The 23172-nt window shown below is 38.0% G+C and overlaps 1 protein-coding gene across 3 annotated transcripts in view; it reads left to right on the plus strand.

Annotated features, from left to right (window-relative positions):
* Nucleotides 1-23172, plus strand: part of myo1g (myosin IG) — a 135948-nt gene that overhangs the window by 19935 nt on the left and 92841 nt on the right. For all 3 annotated transcript variants that reach the window (XR_009822148.1, XM_062029560.1, XM_062029561.1), the window contains 8 exons: nucleotides 703-868; nucleotides 12059-12112; nucleotides 12221-12307; nucleotides 12409-12525; nucleotides 14156-14362; nucleotides 17268-17413; nucleotides 17488-17602; nucleotides 17683-17853. Coding sequence is in view for 2 of the 3 variants with exons in the window: in XM_062029560.1 (XP_061885544.1) it covers nucleotides 703-868; nucleotides 12059-12112; nucleotides 12221-12307; nucleotides 12409-12525; nucleotides 14156-14362; nucleotides 17268-17413; nucleotides 17488-17602; nucleotides 17683-17853 (1063 nt within the window). In the remaining variant the exon portion in view is untranslated. The remainder of the gene's footprint in view (nucleotides 1-702; nucleotides 869-12058; nucleotides 12113-12220; nucleotides 12308-12408; nucleotides 12526-14155; nucleotides 14363-17267; nucleotides 17414-17487; nucleotides 17603-17682; nucleotides 17854-23172) is intronic.

Genomic DNA, 23172 nt, shown 5'->3' on the forward strand with positions numbered 1-23172 from the left:
ATCCGAGTTCTTCCATCTTGACTGCATCTTTCGGGAGTGTAAACAAAGAAGCGCCGGCTGTGTACTGTTGTGGCTGACTACGTTCGAAAAATACGTCCATTTCGCACCGACAACTTTCTTCTTTGCTTGCTCGGCTTCCTTCTCCATAATGCAATGAACATGATTGAAACAGATTCACGAACACAGATGTCCAGAATACTGTGGAATTATGAAATGAAAACAGAGCTTTTTCGTATTGGCTTCAATGTGGAAGGCATACCCGTGTTCGCCGGGCTACGTCACGCGCATACGTCATCCTCAGAGGCGTTTCGAACCGGAAGTTTAGCGGCAAATTTAAAATGTCACTTTATAAGTTAACCCGGCCGTATTGGCATGTGTTATAATGTTAAGATTTCATCATTGATATATAAACTATCAGACTGCGTGGTCGGTAGTAGTGGGTTTCAGTAGGCCTTTAAAAAGTGCTCGAATTTGGCCATGGAAAAGGTGTACGAAGCCTGAATTAGGAGAAGTTGGCGTGGGTATTCATTTAAAATGCATAATAAATCTACAATGCTCTAACAAGCTGTACGCTGACTTCTCTTACGTATACCCAAGTCCAAAATTGCATGGTTGCGGAAGGGCGAGGGAGTTTTCTCACTTTTGTGCCTCTTGTATGTTTTCATTTCCATCCATGGTTGCGACCAACGTGGGATACATCAGCGTGAAGAATGTGCTCCTGAAGTCCAACTGCGTGCTGGAGGCTTTTGGGAACGCCAAGACGAATCGCAACGACAACTCCAGCCGCTTCGGCAAGTACATGGACATCAACTTCAACTTCAATGGCGACCCCACAGGGGGACACATCAACAACTACCTGCTGGAGAAGGTATGGAACAGTAGGGGATGCATTTGGTACTTGTGGTCATGAATGTTTCATGAGGAGATGAAAAAGGTGTAAAGGGAACATCCATGAATAGAAAATGTGTGCTGCAGGTTAATAAATGGCTCACTTGGGGGTTCTTAATGCTGCTTTATTTATCAGCTCTGGGAATGATGGTGCTCTTGTTGTTCCTGGAAAGTACATTTCTCAAAAGTCACACTTATGGAAAACTCTTTGTTTATTGCAGGGTGTTAATGTGCTTATTATCGAGCGACAAGAATAGATTTAAACACATTAGAAAAGATCAGGTTTTGTCGTGCTTTTCGGGTGAGAAAAGCTTTAGCGTTTGTCACCCATTGTCCTTTTTGCTTGGAAATCTTCACACATAATGATATTTTTTAACAAACGTTTTTTTTGCATGGAAATCTTCACACATAATATTTTTTAACAAACAATTGTTTTTTCCCCCTACAATCCTTTGAATCCTTTTTAGTGCTTACCTCCATATTTAACCTTAAAGGCCTACTGAAATGAATTTTTATTTATTTAAACGGGGATAGCAGATCTATTCTATGTGTCATACTTGATCATTTCGCGATATTGCCATATTTTTGCTGAAAGGATTTAGTATAAAACAACGACGATAAAGATCGCAACTTTTGGTATCTGATTAAAAAAAAGGCTTGCCCCTACCGGAAGTAGCGTGACGTAGTCAATTGAACATTTCCGCAAAGTTCCCTATTGTTTACAATGATGGCCGCCAGAAGTGAGAGCGATTCGGACCGAGAAAGCGACGATTTCCCCATTAATTTGAGCGAGGATGAGAGAGTTGTGGATGAGGAAAGTGCAAGTGAAGGACTAGTGGGGAGTGGAAGCGATTCAGATAGGGAAGATGCTGTGAGAGGCGGGGGTGACCTGATATTCAGCTGGGAATGACTACAACAGTAAATAAACACAAGACATATATATACTCTATTAGCCACAACACAACCAGCCCAAAGAACCGTTCACCTAACCCAAGGTTCATAAAGCTTATATATTTACCCAAAGTTACGTACATGACACGCGTGAACGGGCAAGCGATCAAATGTTTGGAAGCGCGCGGGTGGGACCTGATATTCAGCTGGGAATGACTACAACAGTAAATAAACACAAGACATATATATACTCTATTAGCCACAACACAACCAGGCTTATATTTAATATGCCACAAATTAATCCAGCATAACAAACACGTAGGTGTTTGTTATGCTAGCTCCTAGCTACTAGCTCGAGCTAGTTATAGCGGGATCCCGTCCATATAACCCGCAAATACAATTCAAACACCTGCACAACACACACACTCACTCAGCCCAAAGGACCGTTCACCTAACCCAAGGTTCATAAAGCTTATATATTTAACCAAAGTTACGTACGTGACATGCATGTACGGGCAAGCGATCAAATGTTTGGAAGCGCAACTGCGTACTCATGGTATCGCGTCTGTGTATCCAACTCAAAGTCCTCCTGGTAAGAGTCTCTGTTGTCCCAGTTCTTCGATCTTGACTGCATCTTTCGGGAATGTAAACAATGAAACACCGGCTGTGTTGTGTTGCTGACTTCCCTCGCAAAATACTCCGCTTCTCACCGACAACTTTCTTCTTTGCTTGCTCAGCTTCTTTCTCCATAATGCAATGAACAAATTGCAACAGATTCACCAACAAAGATGTCCAGAATACTGTGGAATAATGACATGAAAACAGAGCTATTTTGTATTTGCTTTAATGGGGAGCCATACCTTTGTTTCACTGGCTACGTCACGCGCATACGTCATCCTCCAAAGGCGTTTTCAACCGGAAGTTTAGCAGGAAATTTAAAATTGCACTTTATAAGTTAACCGGGCCGTATTGGCATGTGTTGCAATGTTAAGATTTCATCATTGATATATAAACTATCAGACTGCGGGGTCGGTAGTACTGGCTTTCAGTAGGCCTTTAATATGGTTAATTTAATTTCCTTTTTATTTTGACACATTGGGCCGAAAATCAGCCAAAAAAACTAAAAACCAAGTAGGAAAAAAAAATAGATTGTTTTAAATTAAATGTGTATACTTTAGAACAGAGGTCTTTAACGGGGGTCCGTGACACTCAGGGGGTTGTGAAGTTTTTTGTTGATAAGATTTTATTTTTTTTATATTCCCCATGCAATTTCTCCACACATTTAATTACAGTACAGGCCAAAAGTTTGGACACACCTTCTCATTTCAATGTGGTTTCTTTATTTTCATGACTATTACCATTGTAGATTGTCACTGAAGGCATCAAAACTATGAATGAACACATGTGGAGTTATGTACTTAACAAAAAAAAAAGGTGAAATAACTGAAAACATGTTTTATATTCTAGTTTCTTCAAAATAGCCACCCTTTGTTCTGATTACTTTTTCGCACACTTTGGCATTCTCTCCATGAGCTTCAAGAGGTAGTCACCTGGAATGGTTTACACTCCACTTTGCACACTCTTGGCATTCTCTCCATTAGCTTCAAGCACACCTGTGAAGTGAAAACCATTTCAGGGTGACTACCTTTTGAAGCTCATGGAGAGAATGCCAAGAGTGTGCGAAAAACTAATCAGAGCATAGGGTGGCTGTTTTGAAGAAACTAGAATACATAAAACATGTTTTCACTTATTTCACCTTTTACATAACTCCACATGTGTTCATTCATAGTTTTGATGTGACAATCCACAATGTAAATAGTCATGAAAATAAAGAAAACGCATTAAATGAGAAGGTGTATCCAAACTTCTGGCCTGTACTGTACATTTTAATACACATTAACATTGATTCAACACACTGTAATGTAGTGCAGGCATAGCTGTCACACCCTTCTCACTGTATGTCGCAGTTTTTAAATAAAAACGTGAGTAAATAATTTACATTATTGTATTCATGCTAGCATTTAAGTTAGCTAGCAATTTGCGCTCTGGTTACCCGTTTGTTTAGCGTGTCAGAGATTTGCGTGTCCGTTAGCTCTCTTTTAGCGGCGCTTAACTATATTATGTGAATATCTTAGTATTGTTAACAATATACCTTTAGGACGAGTTTAGTTTAAAACACAATTGTACATAAAATATTAAATGTTGTAGCGGCTGGCTACGGGGTGTTAGCCAATTACTTTGGCTGGGGGGCGGGAATTATTATTATTATTTTCTTCGGTCTGTGGTCAACAAAATAAACAAACATTTGTACATTCATAAATTTAAAATGTTGCAGACCAAAAGGGTTTAGGCTGAAGTTGAACACTTATTGCGCCTAACCCTATAAACAATGTCAAATACAAGATGAGCTTCCTAAAAATATGACATTTCCTTTGCACAACATATTATAAACACACCTTGTACACAACATAAACACTGTTCAATTATATACACATTAAATACATGTGAAATATTAGTTAAACCTTTGTACCAATTATATACTATATAACAGGGGTCACCTACGCGGTGCCCGCGGGCACCAGGTAGCCCGTAAGGACCAGATGAGTAGCCCGCCGGCCTGTTCTAAAAATAGCTCAAATAGCAGCACTTACCAGTGAGCTGCCTCTATTTTTTAAATTTTATGTATTTACTAGCAAGCTGGTCTCGCTTTGCTCGACATTTTTAATTCTAAGAGAGACAAAACTCAAATAGAATTTGAAAATCCAAGAAAATATTTTAAACACTTGGTCTTCACTTGTTTAAATAAATTCATTAATTTTTTTACTTTGCTTCTTATAACTTTCAGAAAGACAATTTTAGAGAAAAAATACAACCTTAAAAAGGATTTTTAAACACATATACCTTTTTACCTTTTAAATTCCTTCCTCTTCTTTCCTGACAATTTAAATCAATGTTCAAGTAATTTTTTTTTTTTATTGTAAAGAATAATAAATACTTTTCAATGTAATTCTTCATTTTAGTTTCTGTTTTTTCGAAGAAGAATATTTGTGAAATATTTCTTCAAACTTATTATGATTAAAATTCAAAAACATTATTCTGGCAAATCTAGAACATCTGTAGAATCAAATTTAAATCTTATTTCAAAGTCTTTTGAATTTCTTTTAAAATTTTTGTTCTGGAAAATCTAGAAGAAATAATGATTTGTCTTTGTTAGAAATATAGCTTGGTCCAATTTGTTCTATATTCTAACAAAGTGCAGATTGGATTTTAACCTATTTAAAACATGTCATCAAAATTCTAAGATTAATCTTAATCAGGAAAAATTACTAATGATTTTCCATAAAAAATTTTTTTTAATTTTTTCAAAAAGATTCAAATTAGCTAGTTTTTCTCTTTTTTTTCGGTTGAGTTTTGAATTTTAAGGAGTCGAAATTGAAGATAAACTGTTTCAAAATGTAATTGTCATTTTTTTCCCGTGTTTTCTCCTCTTAAACCGTTCGATTAAGTGTAAATATCATTAATTATTAATAATAACATAGAGTTAAAGGTAAATTGAGCAAATTGGCTATTTCTGGCAATTTATTTAAGTGTGTATCAAACTGGTAGCCCTTCGCATTAATCAGTACCCAAGAAGTAGCTCTTGGTTTCAAAAGGGTTGGTGACCCCTGCTATATACAAACAATTATAATTCCATTATTATTTATATCCCACATTTAGTTTGTAATTAACATCGATCATAGTATTAACTACTGTGTTGATTCAAGAGTGATATATTTTTCCAAGACATTGGTCTTAAAGTGTTTTTTAAATGTGTAACTGGAACTGGAACTTCCGGGGAGAGAAAGGGAAGTGACGTTATTTATAGAAAGTAAAGCGTTCGAGTATTGCCGGGAAAAGAGTGGAGACACACACTGGTGTTTGTTGCGTGGTTGTATCGCATCTTGTGCAATAAAGACAAGACAAGCAAATATGTTTTATGAGCCTACATTCCTGGAATATTACAACATCTATCGGTTTGGGGATCCTTGGCCTGGAAAATTATTTTAGACGCCTTCTTTTGAATGCAATCATAAAATGTATAATGCCAAAACTCATGTACAGCTTGAGCAAACAACACATAAATGTAGTCAAATACTAAATTTAAATACTAAATGTATCGTAAATATTACTGTTACAGGGAGATAGCCTTTATTAATCGTGCAGATAGGCAAAGTCCTTCTGAAGCCACCAGATGGCAGTGTTGCCTCACCCTTCTCCCTCTGCAAACAAAGGCTGGTCTGATTTGATCGATTACTGAGCTCTTTTCCCCACCAATAGGAAGGTGGTATCAAGTTTCATACCTTACTTTCACTTTGAAAGCCTTCCTGCCCCGAAAGCACTTGCAAATGAGAAACGTGGTGATGACACAATGACAAAATGATCATATATCTGCTTTCACTTGACCACTTTTCACCATTTTTAAAGGTAAAGTTAAAGTACCAATGATTGTCACACACACACACTAGGTGTGGTGAAATTTGTCCTCTGCATTTGACCCATCCCCTTGATCCACCCCCTGGGAGGTGAGGGGAGCAGTGAGCAGCATCGGTGGCCGCGCCCGGGAATCATTTTTGGTGATTTAACCCCCAATTCCAACCCTTGATGCTGAGTGCCAAACAGGGAGGTAATGGCTCCCATTTTTATAGTCTTTGGTATGACTCGGCCGGGGTTTGAACTCACAACCTACCGATCTCAGGGCAGACACTCTAACCACTAAGCAGGGGCGTCACTAGCTTTTAAGGACAGGGGGGGCTTAGCCCCCAGGAGATGCACAGGATGCGAGCGAAGTAGCGCACGAGCACAAAACTTCACAAACGGCTAACAAAGACTTAAAAATTATTAATTGTTATTATTATTATTTCAGTGGGTTTAGTTTCAATCTGTGTTCAGTACAACAACACACATGGGTTTGCACAGTGACATTTTGTTTACAGCATCAACAAGAAACAATTACTTGCATGATCCTTCAAGATACACTGAAACACAATGAAAGTCATGGCATTAGCCTCTATGTTATTCATTCACAACATAGAGGCTAATGCCACCACTTTAGCTCACAATACAATAATTGTTTGTTCCCAAATATTTTGAAGTTGCACAGATTACATTTTGGGCACATATGTGACTAAAATGGTTGTAAATTCAAGCCCTGGGAATATTACTTAATTACTTGAATTAAAGTAATATCTGGATCGGGATAATTTGGCTTATATATAATATATTTATATATATTATGGCAAGCCGTTAAGGAAATTAAATATATATGGAAGTCTGAATAGAAATGAGAAACGTTTATATATACTGTAAATAAGAAAGACTTAGTCTGCTGATCTGAAAAAGAGCCAAAGCTGTCAAAGAGCTGAGGGACCATCTTCAAAGTGCAATGCTGAAACAAATAATGCAAACAATAAAATGTAACTTCCAGGGCTTGAGATTAACGTAGTCCCGTCGTCCCGGGGACGGTAAAAAAAAATGCACGGACGAAATTAAATGCTCCCCGGGACGATGGCTTTTAACCATTTTTTTTCTTTTTCTCTTTATGTATTTATTAATTTTACATTTTATATTAAATGTCTTGGTTTTTCCACCCTCTGAAAATCCTATGATGCTATTAATGTATCAATACAATAAAACAAATATATTTAATGATGTTTTCATTATTTTAACAATAGGCTAATGTATATTACTTTATATAGATTCTAAAAGAAACACAAAACATAAAAACTAAATTATTTACAATTGCAGACACAAGGTTCTTGTTCTGCAGTGCTGTGTGCTAAGGTGCTTCTTACCAAGGCAAGCAAGGTCGCAGAGAAAATGCGGACTGGATTTTGAGTGATGTGGGCATTTTGTATATAAACAAGTGGCATGGATTGGATACCGACGCACTAAAGGGGCTCTCTACCTTACACTATGAAGTGAGGGGAAACTGAGTGAATAATGACAGGTTATATGATTATTGATTTAAACTCATATTCGGGCCACTTTATAATGAATATGTCGGCATGTATTTGTAAAAAGAACAAAAAACACCAAATTATTTAGGGGGGCTTAAGAACATTTTAGGGGGGCTTGAGCCCCCCTAAAATAGGCCTGCCAATGCCACTAAGTAAGAACTTGATTTGAGTGAAAAGGAGTACAACACTTATTTTTGTGTTTAAGTCAATGACTCCTCGGAGTTGATGCAGGCCCCCCTGGCTAAATTGCGGCCATACGCAGAATTTTATTTGGAGGGCCCCCCCCCCATCCCCATTACAACATTTTTTTCACACTTTTTTTTATTTTGAAAAACATTTTTTTATATGGTATGACTCAAACTTCAATTAAATTTGATGTGTGGTGCAAGATATTGCTCATTACCGTATTTTCTGGACCGGATTACCGTAATTTCCGGACTATAAGCCGCTACTTTTTCCCCTCGTTCTGGTCCCTGCGGCTTATACAAGGGTGCGGCTTATTTACGGCCTGTTCTTCTACGACACCGACGAAGAGGATTTCGGTGGTTTTAGTACGCAGGAGGAAGACGATGACACAATGATTAAAGACTGACTTTTCATATACCGGTAGGCTGGTTATTTTGATAACGTACAGGCGAGCACTTTGTATTACTTTGCACTGTTGTATTATTTGTACTCTGCACGAATGCTGTTCGCCATGTCAAAGATGTGAAAGTTTGATTGAATGATTGAAAGATTTATTGTTAATAAATGGGACGCTTTGCGTTCCCAAACAGTCATCTCTGTCCCGACAATCCCCTCCGTGGTAGCAGGAACCCCTATATACTACGCTAATTACACATCAAAACCCTGCGGCTTATAGTCGGGTGCGGCTTATATATGGAGCAATCTGTATTTTCCCCTAAATTTAGCTGGTGCGGCTTATAGTCAGGTGCGGCTTATAGTCCGGAAATTACGGTATAAGGCGCACTGCCGATGAGCGGGTCTAGTCAGGTCTATTTTCATACAAAAGGCGCACTGGATTATAAGGCGCATTAAAGGGGTCATATTATTTTTTTCTAACTGTAAAAGACTTCCTTGTGGTCTACATAACATGTAATGGTGGTTCTTTGGTCAAAATGTTGCATAGATGATGTTTTACAGATCATCTTCAACTCGTTTTCTGACAGTCGCTTCAGGATGCGCCGTATTGTGAGCGGTCTTACCTACGTGGCTCACCTTCGACAGCGTCTTCTCCCCGTCATCTTTGTTGTAGCGGTGTAGCGTGCAAGGACGGGAGTGGAAGAAGTGTCAAAAGATGGAGCTAACTGTTTTAATGACATTCAGACTTTACTTCAATCAATAACGGAGCAGCATCTCCTCATCCGTGGCTCACTATTGCAACATCAACGCCGGAAATGTGTCCCGTGAAAAACCGTCCGACCGGAAACCTAATAACTAAAGTTCCTTGGGTGAATTATGTAAACCCACTACACTTTTTAACACTTTCATGTCGAGTTTACTGACAGATATAAGTAAGAACTTTACACTACTTTATATTAGCAATGGCAACAGCAGAGGATGAATGTCCCATAACAAGAAGATAGAGAATAAGAAGCTTATCGACTACGGTGTCGACACGGACTACAAAGACTGACGCTCACAAATTTTCAGGACTTATGCAGATCCCAAATACAGATCAGCAGGTACCAGAAGGTGAGAAAAGTTGATTTTGCATAATATTGCGAAACAAAACGCCAGATAATGTCTTACCTAATACAAATACCATAATAATACTCCTATGTTGAAGCACAGTACAATCCATCAAGCGGTGCGGCTTCATAGCTTACCAAAGTCCTACTAAAACATTTTGATAGGTTTTTGAGCGCCGTGTGTAATGTTCTATATTTTGAATGGAACATAAAAATGTTGGTGGTGTTTACTTGAGTCATATTGCAATCTACATGTATCTCTTATGTGTGACTGCAATCTACTGCTCAAACTTATCATTACACCAGGTACCAAATAAAATAGCTTCGAGTTTGGTAAGCAAAACCAGAATTATTCCGTACATTAGGCGCACTGTCGAGTTTTGAGGGGAAAAAAAGGATTTTAAGTGTGCCTTAAAGTCTGGAAAATACGGGTAATTACTGTACATTGGGGTGATCCTGATCTTTTCTAGTTCTCTATGACAGTGTTTTTCATCCTTTTTTGAGCCAAGGCATATTTTTTTCATTAACAAAATGGCACACCACCAGCAGCAACGGTTAAAAAATGAAACTCCACCAGGTTGTCATGCCTTATTTTGAGTTTGTTGTTGTTTCCTGTGTGTAGTGCTTTAGTTTCTGTCTTGTGCTGTTATTTTGGTGACTTTTCCTGTTTTGTTGGTGTTCTCCTGGAGCAGTTTCACGACTTCCTTTGAGTGCTATTGCCCGCTCCTGCTTTGTTTTCACAATCAAGACTATTTAAGTCAGGGGTCACCAACCTTTTTGAAACCAAGAGCTACTTCTTGGGTACTGATTAATGCGAAGGGCTACCAGTTTGATACACACTTAAATAAATTGCCAGAAATAGCCAATTTGCTCAATTTACCTTTAACTCTGTTTTTATTAATAATTAATGATATTTACACTTAATTCATCTGTTTAAAAGAGGAGAAAACACGAAAAAAATGACAATTAAATTTTGAAACAGTTTATCTTCAATTTCGACTCTTTAAAATTCAAAATTTAACCGAAAAAAAGAAGAGAAAAACTAATTTGAATCTTTTTGAAAAAATAAAAAAAATAATTTATGGAACATCATTAGTAATTTTTCCTGATTAAGATTAATTTGAGAATTTTGATGACATGTTTTAAAAAGGTTAATATCCAATCTACACTTTGTTAGAATATATAACAAATTGGACCAAGCTATATTTCTAACAAAGACAAATCATTATTTCTTCTAGATTTTCAAGAACAAAAATTTAAAAAGAAATTCAAAAGACTTTGAAATAAGATTTAAATTTGATTCTACAGATTTTCTAAATTTGCCAGAATAATTTTTTTGAATTTTAATCATAAGTTTGAAGAAATATTTCACAAATATTCTTCGTCGAAAAAACAGAAGCTAAAATGAAGAATTAAATTAAAATGTATGTATTATTCTTTACAATAAAAACAATACATTTACCTGAACATTCATTTAAATTGTCAGGAAAGAAGAGGAAGGAATTTAAAAGGTAAAAAGGTATATGTGTTTAAAAATCCTAAAATCATTTTTAAGGTTGTATTTTTTCTGTAAAATTGTCTTTCTGAAAGTTATAAAAAGCAAAGTAAAAAAATTAATGAATTTATTTAAACAAGTGAAGACCAAGTCTTTAAAATATTTTCTTGGATTTTCAAATTCTATTTGAGTTTTGTCTCTTAGAAGTAAAAATGTCGGGCAAAGCGAGACCAGCTTGCTAGTAAATAAATAAAATTTAAAAAATAGAGGCAGCTCACTGGTAAGTGCTGCTATTTAAGCTATTTTTAGAACAGGCCAGCGGGCTACTCATCTAGTCCTTAAGGGCTACCTGGTGCCCGCGGGCACCGCGTTGGTGACCCCTGATTTAAGTTGTGCGTACGCTATCCTTCTTTGTGGGGACACTGTTGTTTGTCACGTCATGTACGGATGTACATTGTGGACGCCATCTCCGCTCCACACGCTGTAAGTTTTTGCTGTCGTCCAGCATTTTGTTTTTGTTTACTTTGTAGCCAGTTCAGTTTTACTTTTGTTTTGCATAGCCATCCCTATGCTTCAGTGCCTTTTCCTAGTGGGACTTGCCTTTTGTTCATTTTTGGTTTAAGCGTTACATACCTTTTACATACCAAAAAAGGTTGAAAAACACTGCACTAGACAACGGCACATTATTATAATTATTGATTTGCAAATAATGTTTTTTGGACCAATTAGGTGAAGTTTCATAATTTCCCACGGCACGCCAGACAATATCTCACAGCACACTAGTGTGCCGCGGCACAGTGGTTGAAAAACACTGCTCTATGAAATGTGTTTTGTATTAATATTTTTGGCTGTCTTGAACAGATGATTTGATTTTGCATTGTATCTCATGGGAAATAATTTGTTTTTTTGTCCAATTTTGTCGAACCTTTTGGAACCGATCACTAACTGAGGCACAACTCTATTTATACACTTGTTTGTTTTATGGTGACTGACTTGTCTCTTTCACACACCTAAATAAAATGAGTAATTTCCACACCTGCAGTCAACGACCAACATTGACATTTTATTTGCTTCCGTGTTCCGTTTTCCCGCTTAAGTCCAGGGTGGTCCAGCAGCAGGATGGAGAGAGGAACTTCCATTCCTTTTATCAGGTGAAGTCCTTATCTGCCCTGTGGCTGCAAAATATGATAAGACCATTTTTTTTGTTAAGCAGCTGCCCACAACATACATTTGTTGACATGTTTGTTGTGTTCCCACAGTTACTGCGAGGTGGATCTCATGACTCATTTCACCTGCAGAGCGATCCGAGTGCTTATACGTACACTAAAGAGGGGACTGCGGCCATTGTGAGTTGTGTCCTTACAATTGTAACCATGCGACAAATGTACAAACTTGTGCAATACTATTTTTTTTTTTAAATCATATTTTCCTGTCCATGCTTCTGCAGACCTCCTTTAACGACCACTCCAGCCACAAAGCTGTGATGAATGCACTGGGAGTCATTGGCTTTTCCAACCACGAGATACTGTCAATTTATCAAATACTAGCCTCCATTCTGCATCTGGTAAATAATGAATACATAAGCATGAATTCAAGTGTGATACAAACCCCAAAAGCAGTGAAGTTGTCACGTTGTGTAAATCATAAATAAAAACAGAATACAATGATTTGCAAATCCTTTTCAACTTATATTCAATTGAATAGACTGCAAAGGCAAGATATTTAACGTTCGAACTGGAAAACTTTATTTTTTGCAAATATTAGCTCATTTGGAATTTGATGCCTGCAACATGTTCCAAAAAAGCTGGCACAAGTGGCAAAAAAGACTGAGAAAGTTGAGTAATGCTCATCAAAGACTTATTTGGAACATCCCACAGGTGAATGGGCTAATTGGGAACAGGTGGGTGCCAAGATTGGGTATAAAAGCAGCTTCCATGAAATGCGCAGTCATTCACAAACAAGGATGGGGCGAGGGTCACCACTTTGTCAACAAATGCCTGAGCAAATTGTTTAAGAACAACATTTCTCAACCAGCTATTGCAAGGAATTTAGGGATTTCACCATCTACGCTCCGTAATATCATCAAAAGGTTCAGAGAATCTGGAGAAATCACTGCACGTAAGCGATGATATTACGGACCTTCGATCCCTCAGGCGGTACTGCATCAAAAAACGACATCAGTGTGTAAAGGATATCACCACATGAGCTCAGGAACACTTTAGAAAACCACTGTCAGTAACTACAGTTGGTCGCTACATCTGTAAGTACAAGTTAACACTCTACTATGCAAAGCGAAAGCCATTTATCAACACCCAGAAACGCCGCCGGCTTCGCTGGGCCCGAGCTCATCTAAGATGGACTGATGCAAAGTGGAAAAGTGTTCTGTGGTCTGACGAGTCCACATTTCAAATTGTTTTTGGAAACTGGACGTCGTGTGTCCTCCGGAACAAAGACAAAAAGAACCTTCCGGACTGGCACAACGTTGAAAAGTCAGCATCTGTGATGGTATGGGGGTGTATTAGTGCCCAAGGCATGGGTAACTTACTCATCTGTCAAGGCACCATTAATGCTGAAAGGTACATCCAGGCTTTGGAGCAACATATGTTGCCATCCAAGCAACGTTATCATGGACGCCCCTGCTTATTTCAGCAAGACAATGCCAAGCCACGTGTTACAACAGCGTGGCTTCATAGTAAAGAGTGCAGGTACTAGACTGGCCTGCCTGTAGTCCAGACATGTCTCCTATTGAAATTGTGTGGTGCATTATGAAGCCTAAAATACCACAGCGGAGACCCCGGACTGTTGAACAACTTAAGCTGTACATCAAGCAAGACTGGGAAAGAATTCCACCTGAAAAGCTTCAAAAATGTGTCTCCTCAGTTCCCAAACGTTTACTGAGTGTTGTTAAAAGGAAAGGCCATGTAACACAGTGGTAAAAATGCCCCTTTTTTGCAATGTGTTGCTGCCATTAAATTCTAAGTTAATGATTATTTGCAAAAGCAAATTTAGTTTCTCATTTGGAACATTGAATATCTTGTCTTTGCAGTCTATTCAATTGAATATAAGTTGAAAAGGATTAGCAAATCATTGTTTTCTGTTTTTATTTACGAATTACACAACGTGCCAACTTCACTGGTTTTGGGTTTTGTACTACAGTATTTACCTCCATATTGAGCTCCAATGCTGTTTTTTAGGGTAATGTGCAGTTTGAGAGTGACGGTGAGAGCGTTCACGTTCTGGACGTTGACGTCGTCGACTACATCGCAAAGTTGACCGCCACAGATCCAGACAAGGTGATCAAGAGCTTGCTGTACCGCACTGTGGCCACCGGGGGCGGCGAGGTCATCGAGAAGGGTCACACGGAAGCAGAGGCCTGCTTTGGACGGGACGCTTTTAGCAAGGTGCGTTCACCAATGGGAATCTAAATGTTTATTAAGGTGAACCTAATTTTTGTAAGTCAAGTGACGCAGGTGTGTTAGTGTTTTGAAAAATGGCCTGCGTCATCCTTTTAGACCAGGCATGTCAAACTGGTTTTCATTGAGGGCCACATGGTAGTTACGGCTGCCATCAAAGGCCGCTTGTAACAGTGAATAATGTATGAATTTGCCTCTGGATTTCATCATTGATTATGTAAATTGTTTTAAGTAGACTGTCGATTTTACAGTAAATACTTTACATTTACAACATTTTACTGTAAAATAGTGTTTCTTTTACTTTTTACAACATTTTACGGTAAGTGGAAAAACAGTACCACGTTTTTTTGGGGGGGGTTTTACGAAAAAAGCAGGCAGCTTAGTTGCCAGAATTTTTGTGTTAAATTTACATTGGTTTTTATAACATTATATTGTTCATGGAAAAACAGTACAATTTCTTTTTTTATTCTGGCAACTTCGCTGCCAGATTTTTCTACCGTAAAAACAAATGTACCGTCTTTCCATTTACAGTAATACACCCTTAAAAACAAGATTTTACAGTAAAAATATGGCAGCTCAGTCAACAGAATTTTAATGCAAAAAACAGTAGTAGATATTTTCAATTTACAGTAATATGCTGTAAAGAACACTGTAAGATGCATTGTTCTTTTTATTCATTTGATTAGTTTGCTGTTAAGTATTTTTATTTAGACCAAAACATGTTTGCAAAGTATGATAATATACTGTAATATTTGTTGCAATATTGGATACTATTTAAGTTTAAAAGGTATGCAATTTTTTATTTTGGCAGAAAAAAAATATGTACTGCTTGAAATTGCATACCTTTTAAACTTAAATAGTATCCATTATTGCAACAAATATTACAGTACATTGTTTCAAACATTTTGTGTTTAAATAAAAATAAATACTTAAATATCTGCTTGACTTATGATTTTACAGCAAACTCCCCATCAAGTTAATAAAAATGACAATACATTTTACGGTGTTCTTTACAGCATGTTACTGTAAATTGAACAAACCTACCATTTTTTTGCGTTAAAATTCTGTTGACTGAGCTGCCATATTTTTACTGTAAAATCTTGTTTTTAACGGTGTATTGCTGTAAATGGAAAAACGACACATTTGTTTTTACTAGAGATGTCCGATAATGGCTTTTTTGCAGATATTCCGATATTGTCCAACTCTTAATTACCGATTCCGATATCAACCGATACCGATATATACAGTCGTGGAATTAACACATTATTATGCCTAATTTTGTTGTGATGCCCCGCTGGATGCATTAAACAATGTAACAAGGTTTTCCCAAATAAATCAACTCAAGTTATGGAAAAAATGCCAACATGGCACTGCCATATTTATTATTGAAGTCACAAAGTGCATTAATTTTTTTTTGGGCTGGGTTGCGGTGGGGGGCAGGGGGGGTTAGCGGGGGTGTATATTGTCGCGTTTTGGAAGAGTTAGTGCTGCAAGGGGTTCTGGGTATTTGTTCTGTTGTGTTTATGTTGTGTTATGGTGCGGATGTTCTCCCAAAATGTGTTTGTCGTTCTTGTTTGGTGTGGGTTCACAGTGTGGCGCATATTTGTAACAGTGTTAAAGTCGTTTATACGGTCACCCTCAGTGTGACCTGTATGGCTGTTGACCAAGTATGCGTTGCATTCACTTGTGTGTGTGAAAAGCCGTAGATATTATGTGATTGGGCCGGCACGCAAAGGCAGTGCCTTTAAGGTTTATTGGCGCTCTGTACTTCTCCCTATGTCCGTGTACAGCGGCGTTTTAAAAAGTCATAAATTTTACTTTTTGAAACCGATACCGATAGTTTCCGATATCACATTTTAAAGCATTTATCGGACTGCCGATATTATCGGACATCTCTCGTTTTTACGGTACAAAAACTGGCAGTGAAGTTGCCAGAATAAAAAAAAGAACTTGTACTGTTTTTCCATTAACAATATAATGTTGTAAAAAAAAATGTAAATTTAACACAAAAATTCTGGTAACTAAGCTGCTAGCTTTTTCCGTAAAAAACAAAACCTTTTTTTTTCTTTTTTACTGTTTTTATATTTACCGTCAAATGTTGTAAGAAATTAAAAAACACTATTTTACAGTAACAATCCAATCCAATCCACTTTATTTATATAGCACATTTACACAACAAGAATGTTTCCAAAGTGCTGCACAGCCATGTTAAAAACAATATTAAAAACAATATTAAAAACAATATTAAAAACAATATTAAAAACAATATTATGCTACACCAATGACTGAATAAAAACAAAGAATAAATGAATAGAAAACCAATACAGAGACAATATAAAAAATAAATATGATTAAAAACTATTTTAAAGGGTAAAACCAATTAAAACAGTAAAATAGACATCAAAATTTATCAAAATAAAAAAAAAAAAAAAAAAAAAAAACAAACAAACAAAAAAAAAAAACACAGGACAACAGAGGACAGAAGACCACACAACTCACGTAGTGTTAAAAGCCAAAGAATAAAAGTGGGTCTTAAGACGAGACTTAAAACACTCCACTGTGGAAGCAGTTTGAACATGGAGGGGCAGAGTGTTCCAGAGTTTAGGACCGACCACAGAGAAGGCCCTGTCTCCCCTCCTAACATTTTGTAAATGTAAAGTTTTTACTGGGAAATCGACAGTCTACGTAAAACAATTTATATAATTAATAATGAAATCCAGAGGCAAATTCATACATTATTCACTGTTACAAGCGGCCCTCTGACGGCAGCCATAACTGCCGTGTGGCCCTCAATGAAAACCAGTTTGACTTAAATAACTTCAGTCATATATTCGGGCTAATACTGTAACGTATTTGTTTACCAAGTGCACCAATGTCCGCCCTGTCAACACAGGCGCTCTATGAGAGACTTTTTGGGTGGATTGTAGGCCGCATCAACAGCGTCATTGAGGTCAAAGACTACAACCCAGTGCTTCATGGGAAAAACACAGTCATCGGCGTGCTGGACATCTATGGATTTGAGATCTTTGACAACAACAGGTTGGAGTCGTGTCACTCTCTCTTTGATTATTAAACCCATAATATGTGATTATCATTCTTTTTATCCATGTCAGCTTCGAGCAATTCTGCATCAACTACTGCAACGAGAAGCTGCAGCAACTTTTCATCGAGCTGATCCTCCAACAGGAACAGAGCGAATACAACCGAGAGGGCATCCAGTGGCAACATGTGCGACACAAAGCATAACAAGCCAGCGTGTTCAGTCCGGAATGATGCTTCAAAAATATCATTGTGTCGTCCGTGCACAGATCGAATACTTCAACAACCAGATTATTGTGGACCTGGTGGAGCAGCCGCACAAAGGAATCATTTCCATTCTGGATGAAGCTTGTCTTAGTGTCGGGAAAGTCACAGACAAAATGTTCCTGGACAGCATGGACATCAAACTGGCCAAACACCCCCACTACATGTCCCGCAAGGTGAGAGAGCCCAACCTGAGTCTTTATGATACCGATACCCATCATCCATAGGCCAATACCATTGCTAATACCTAGGGATGTCCGATGCTTTCTGTCTTGCCTCTTGGTGAGGGTGGTCGCATTTTTCCCTGCTCCTCCTCCTTCCCGCTTGCTTTCTTGTGTCCTTGTCTTGTCTAAACTTTTTGAAGCCTCTTTTCTTGAGCTGTCCTCAAATCTAAACATCAAAATGAATTTGATCAACTGGACTCTCGACGCAATTGACACAGTCTTTTCGACAAGGAAAAGAGGCTCGGGGGAGCCTGGCTGCCCTGATGGAACCATTGCTGCGGGGTACGTGAGAGATTCCTGGAATACTTGGAGAATCATGTGCCTCTCAGTCCTTTCCATCGAGGACGTGGAAGACATCTACCTATTTGGAGCTGTGATCGCAGGGCATTTGCTGATTGGGCTGGGCATTGCTCTGGTGTATCGTCAAATTCGGAAGACGATGGCAGCCACTCAAGGGGCCAACAGGCTGTTCAACGCAATGGAAGGATTGGGTCGTGCTGTGGGATCACAGACTGGAGAAATTGCTGATTTGAATCGCAAGGTGGATTCTATCTTGATGAAGTTAGAGAAAGAATAAATTGGAATTGTCAGAGCCAGCATACAGAGCAGGAATGTCATTGTTTTGACTGCTCGAAGAAAAAACAACATCTTAATCTACGATTTGACTCCCTCGAATGGCCTTGAGGAACAGGCTGTTTGAAAACACTCCCCTGAGGACTCCTCAAAGATGGACGCTTTTGACCTTTCCCTTTTTTTCAAAAGCACCTGGGTCGGACTCTTGAACTCTTGAACTCTTGGGGCCGGCCTCGGCCCATAAAGACAATTCCAACATCTCACCCAAGTTAATTGGGCATACATGCACGCACACACCCCTCCCCAAATCAACGCCTTCACCACTGCTTAATTCCTCCGGGGTTGTGGGGGCTGAGTAGCGCTCAACAGCAGCTGCCGGCCTCCAAAGTCCTGTTGGATGACTCTGTTGCGAGTTGTTGTGATTACATGTACCATGTTTATGTGTGCCATGCTATGTGAGGTTTTTTTCCTCGGACTCAGTCTGGACCATTCCTGAGGGTCCAGCCTCAGACTGATATTTTTTTTTACTCTCCCCCCCTTCCCCAATGTCACCTTTTTCCCACCTTTTTAAGGAGCGCCCTAAGTGGCTGATCCGTTGGCGGTCCCGTCTTGTCTCCCTGTAACGTATGTCTGCTCTTAGCAGGATTGTGCCGAAAATGTAATTTCAGTTCTTATGTGTCTTGTACATGTTAAGAATGGACAAATAAAGCACCGATTGATTGATAATGGCTTTTTGCCGATATCCGATATGCCGATATTGTCCAACTCTTTAATTACCGATACCGATATCAACCGATATACACAGTCGTGGAATTAACACATTATAATGCCTAATTTGGACAACCAGGTATGGTGAAGATAAGGTACTTTTTAAAAAAATGAATCAAATAAAATAAGATAAATAAATTAAAAACATTTTCTTGAATAAAAAAGAAAGTAAAACAATATAAAAACAGTTACATAGAAACTAGTAATTAATGAAAATTTGTAAAATTAACTGTTAAAGGTTAGTACTATTAGTGGACCAGCAGCACGCACAATCATGTGTGCTTACGGACTGTATCCCTTGCAGACTGCATTGATATATATTGATATATAATGTAGGAACCAGAATATTAATAACAGAAAGAAACAACCCTTTTGTGTGAATGAGTGTAAATGGGGAAGGGAGTTTTTTTGGGTTGGTGCACTAATTGTAACTGTATCTTGTGTTTTTTATGTGGATTTAATAAAAAAAAACAAAAAAAACAAAAACAAAAACGATACTGATAATTAAAAAAACGATACCGATAATTTCCGATATTACATTTTAACGCATTTATCGGCCGATAATATCGGTCTGCCGATATTATCGGACATCTCTACTAATACCACATATTAGCTGTCATTCTTCAGTGTATTTATGGTGCGTGCTCTTGACATCCATCCATCCATTTCCTACCGCTTGTCCCTTTCGGGATCCTGGGGGGTGCTGGAGCCTATCTCTTGACAGTTTAACCGTATCTGTTGAGTATTAAACTCTGAGATTGGTTTATGGGGATATTGACCACGTTGGGGTCAACTTTCATGGTGCATATTGGAGTATACACGGCAGTACTTTCATTTGGGTTAGTATCTATAATACACAAGTGAAATACTTATTAATATCCCCAAAACCCAAAACCACTGAAGTCGGCACGTTGTGTAAATGGTAAATAAAAACAGAATACAATGATTTGCAAATCCTTTTCAACCTATATTCAATTGAATAGACTGCAAAGACAAGATACTTAACGTTCCAACTGAGAAACTGTTATTTTTTGCAAATACTAGCTCATTTGGAATTTGATGCCTGCAACATGTTTCAAAAAAGCTGGCACAAGTGGCAAAAAAGACTGAGAAAGTTGAGGAATGCGCATCAAGCACTTACTTGGAACATCCCACAGGTGAACAGGCTAATTGGGAACAGGTGGGTGCCATGATTGGGTCTAAAAACAACTTCCACGAAATGCTCAGCCATTCACAAACAAGGATGGGGCGAGGGTCACCACTTTGTCAACAAATGTTCCAACAATTTAAGAACATTTCTCAACGAGCTATTGCAAGGAATTTAGGGATTTCACCATCTACGGTCCGTAATATCATCAATAGGTTCAGAGAATCTGGAGAAATCACTACACGTAAGCAAATATATTATGGACCTTGATCCTTCAGGCGGCACTGCATCAAAAAGCAATATCAGTGTGTAAAAGATATCACCACATGGGTTCAGGAACACTTCAGAAAACCACTGTCAGTAACTACAGTTGGTCGCTACATCTGTAAGTGCAAGTTAAAACTACCATACAAAGCGAAAGCCATTTATCAACAACACCCAGAAACGCCGCCGGTTTCGTTGGGTCCAAGCTCATCTAAGATGGACTGATGCAAAGTGGAAAAGTGTTCTGTGGTCTGACGAGTCCACATTCAAATTGTTTTTGGAAACTGTGGTCGTCGTGTCCTCCGGACCAAAGAGGAAAAGAACCATCCGGACTGTTCTAGGCGCAAAGTTCAAAAGCCAGCTTCTGTTATGGTATGGGGGTGTATTAGTGCCCAAGGCATGGGTAACTTAATTCTGAAAGGTACATACAGGTTTTGGAGCAACATATGTTGCCATCCAAGCAACGTTATCATGGACGCCCCTGCTTATTTCAGCAAGACAATACCAAGCCACATTCTGCATGTGTTACAACAGCATGGGTTTGTTGTAAAAGAGTGCTGGCACTAGAATGGCCTGCCTGTAGTCCAGACCTGTCTCCAGTTGAAAATGTGTGGTGCATTATGAAGCCTAAAATACCACACCGGAGACCCCGGACTGTTGAACAACTTAAGCTGTACATCAAGCAAGAATGGGAAAGAATTCCACCTGAAAAGCTTCAAAAATGTGTCTCCTCAGTTCCCAAATGTTTACTGAGTGTTGTTAAAAGGAAAGGCCATGTAACACAGTGGTAAAAATGCCCCTGTGACAACTTATTTGCAATGTGTTGCTGCCATTAAATTCTAAGTTACTGATTATTTGCAAAAAAAAATTAAGTTTCTCAGTTCAAACGTTAAGTATCTTGTCTTTGCAGTCTATTCAATTGAATATAAGTTGAAAAGGATTTGCAAATCATTTTATTCTGTTTTTATTTACCATTTACACAACGTGACAACTTCACTCGTTTTGGGTTTTGAACATGTACGAATTACATTATTATAATGCATATATATCCATCCATCCATTTTCTACCGCTTGTCCCTTTCTGGGTTGTGGGGGTGCTGGAGCCTATCTCAGCTGCATACAAAATAATGAATAAGTAATATATTTGGTTTGAAAATATGTGAAAGTTCGCCTCCTACCTTCTTTACCTCAAAGTTTTGTAATCAGAAATATCAAGCAGCTAAAATGTGTCTAACATTGGTAAATGTGGAGTGTTTTGCATTTGTCCCCATCATGCATTGTAATGGACTTGAATGGGTGTCATTTTGAATTTTTCATGGTGATTGGACGTTTTTATTTTTTTATTTTTTACAACGTCCACAAAGTTCAGTGAGCAGGTTGTGTTAAGTGTGACATTGTGTGTTGACTTTTTGTGTTGGCTGCAGTTTTTTTTTTTTGTGCCACGCGTAGAGAAGGCTGTTTGGATTGGGTCATATAAGTAATAGAAGTAAATGCTGTGCTGTGTTCACTTCAACTCACAATTCATGGTCACTGACCTGATTTACTTACTTTGCAGCAATCAGATGATCGGATATTTAAAATTACTTTGGAATAATCCCGTGGGGTAGATTCCACCATTTTAGACCACAGGTGTCAAACTCGAGGCCCGGGGGCCAGATGTGGCCCGCCACTTCATTTTATTTGGCCCTCAAAAGCCTGGAAATAATATGTATCAATAAAGTACTGTAACTTTTCTAACTAAATGTGTTCTTTCTATTTTGGGAGAAGAAAAATATATGTACTCCATGTAATCGCAAATTATGATAATTTAAATATTGTCTATTTATGCAAAAATATATTAAACATTCAAACCATTTTTTAAATAGAAATAAATACTAATAATGATTTCAAAGCAAGTTATCCATCAAATTGTGCAATGTAAAAGTAGCAATAGATTTCATGGTAAAATTGTGAAATTTACTGTGGTTTTTACAGCATTTTTCTCTAAATGAAATAACAGTACTTTTTTTTACTGTAATAAACTGTGGTGTCGTTTTTGGCACCCAAAAATCTACAGCTTTTGATTTGTGGTAAAAACAAACAAACTGGCAGCTCAGGTGCCAAAATTTTACTGTAAAATTGCAGGTTTTTTTTATTCATAGTAAAAAAAAAAAAAAAGTACATTTCACAGTAAAACTCTGGCAACTGAGCTGCCTTTTTTTACCATAAAAACAGCAGTACTGTTTTCCCATTTACAGTAAAATACACTACATTTTGAGGTGAAATTATGGCAACTTACCATATTTTTTTACATTGTAGTTTAAAAAAAAATCACATTAAAAAAACTGTGTAATAATAGTATTCACTGTTAGAAGCGGCCCTCTGGGGCCAAACATAACTGCGATGTGGCCCTCAGGGAAAACAACTTTGACACTCATGACGTCCTGCAGGCCAAATTAAGGACGCCGGCGGGCCGTAGATTGGACACCACTGCACTAAACCAATGATTGTTGGATGTAAATGATAAAAATTCAGCAGGC

Source organism: Entelurus aequoreus, linkage group LG20 (assembly GCF_033978785.1).
Source record: "Entelurus aequoreus isolate RoL-2023_Sb linkage group LG20, RoL_Eaeq_v1.1, whole genome shotgun sequence".
NCBI classification, from domain to species: Eukaryota; Metazoa; Chordata; class Actinopteri; order Syngnathiformes; family Syngnathidae; genus Entelurus; species Entelurus aequoreus.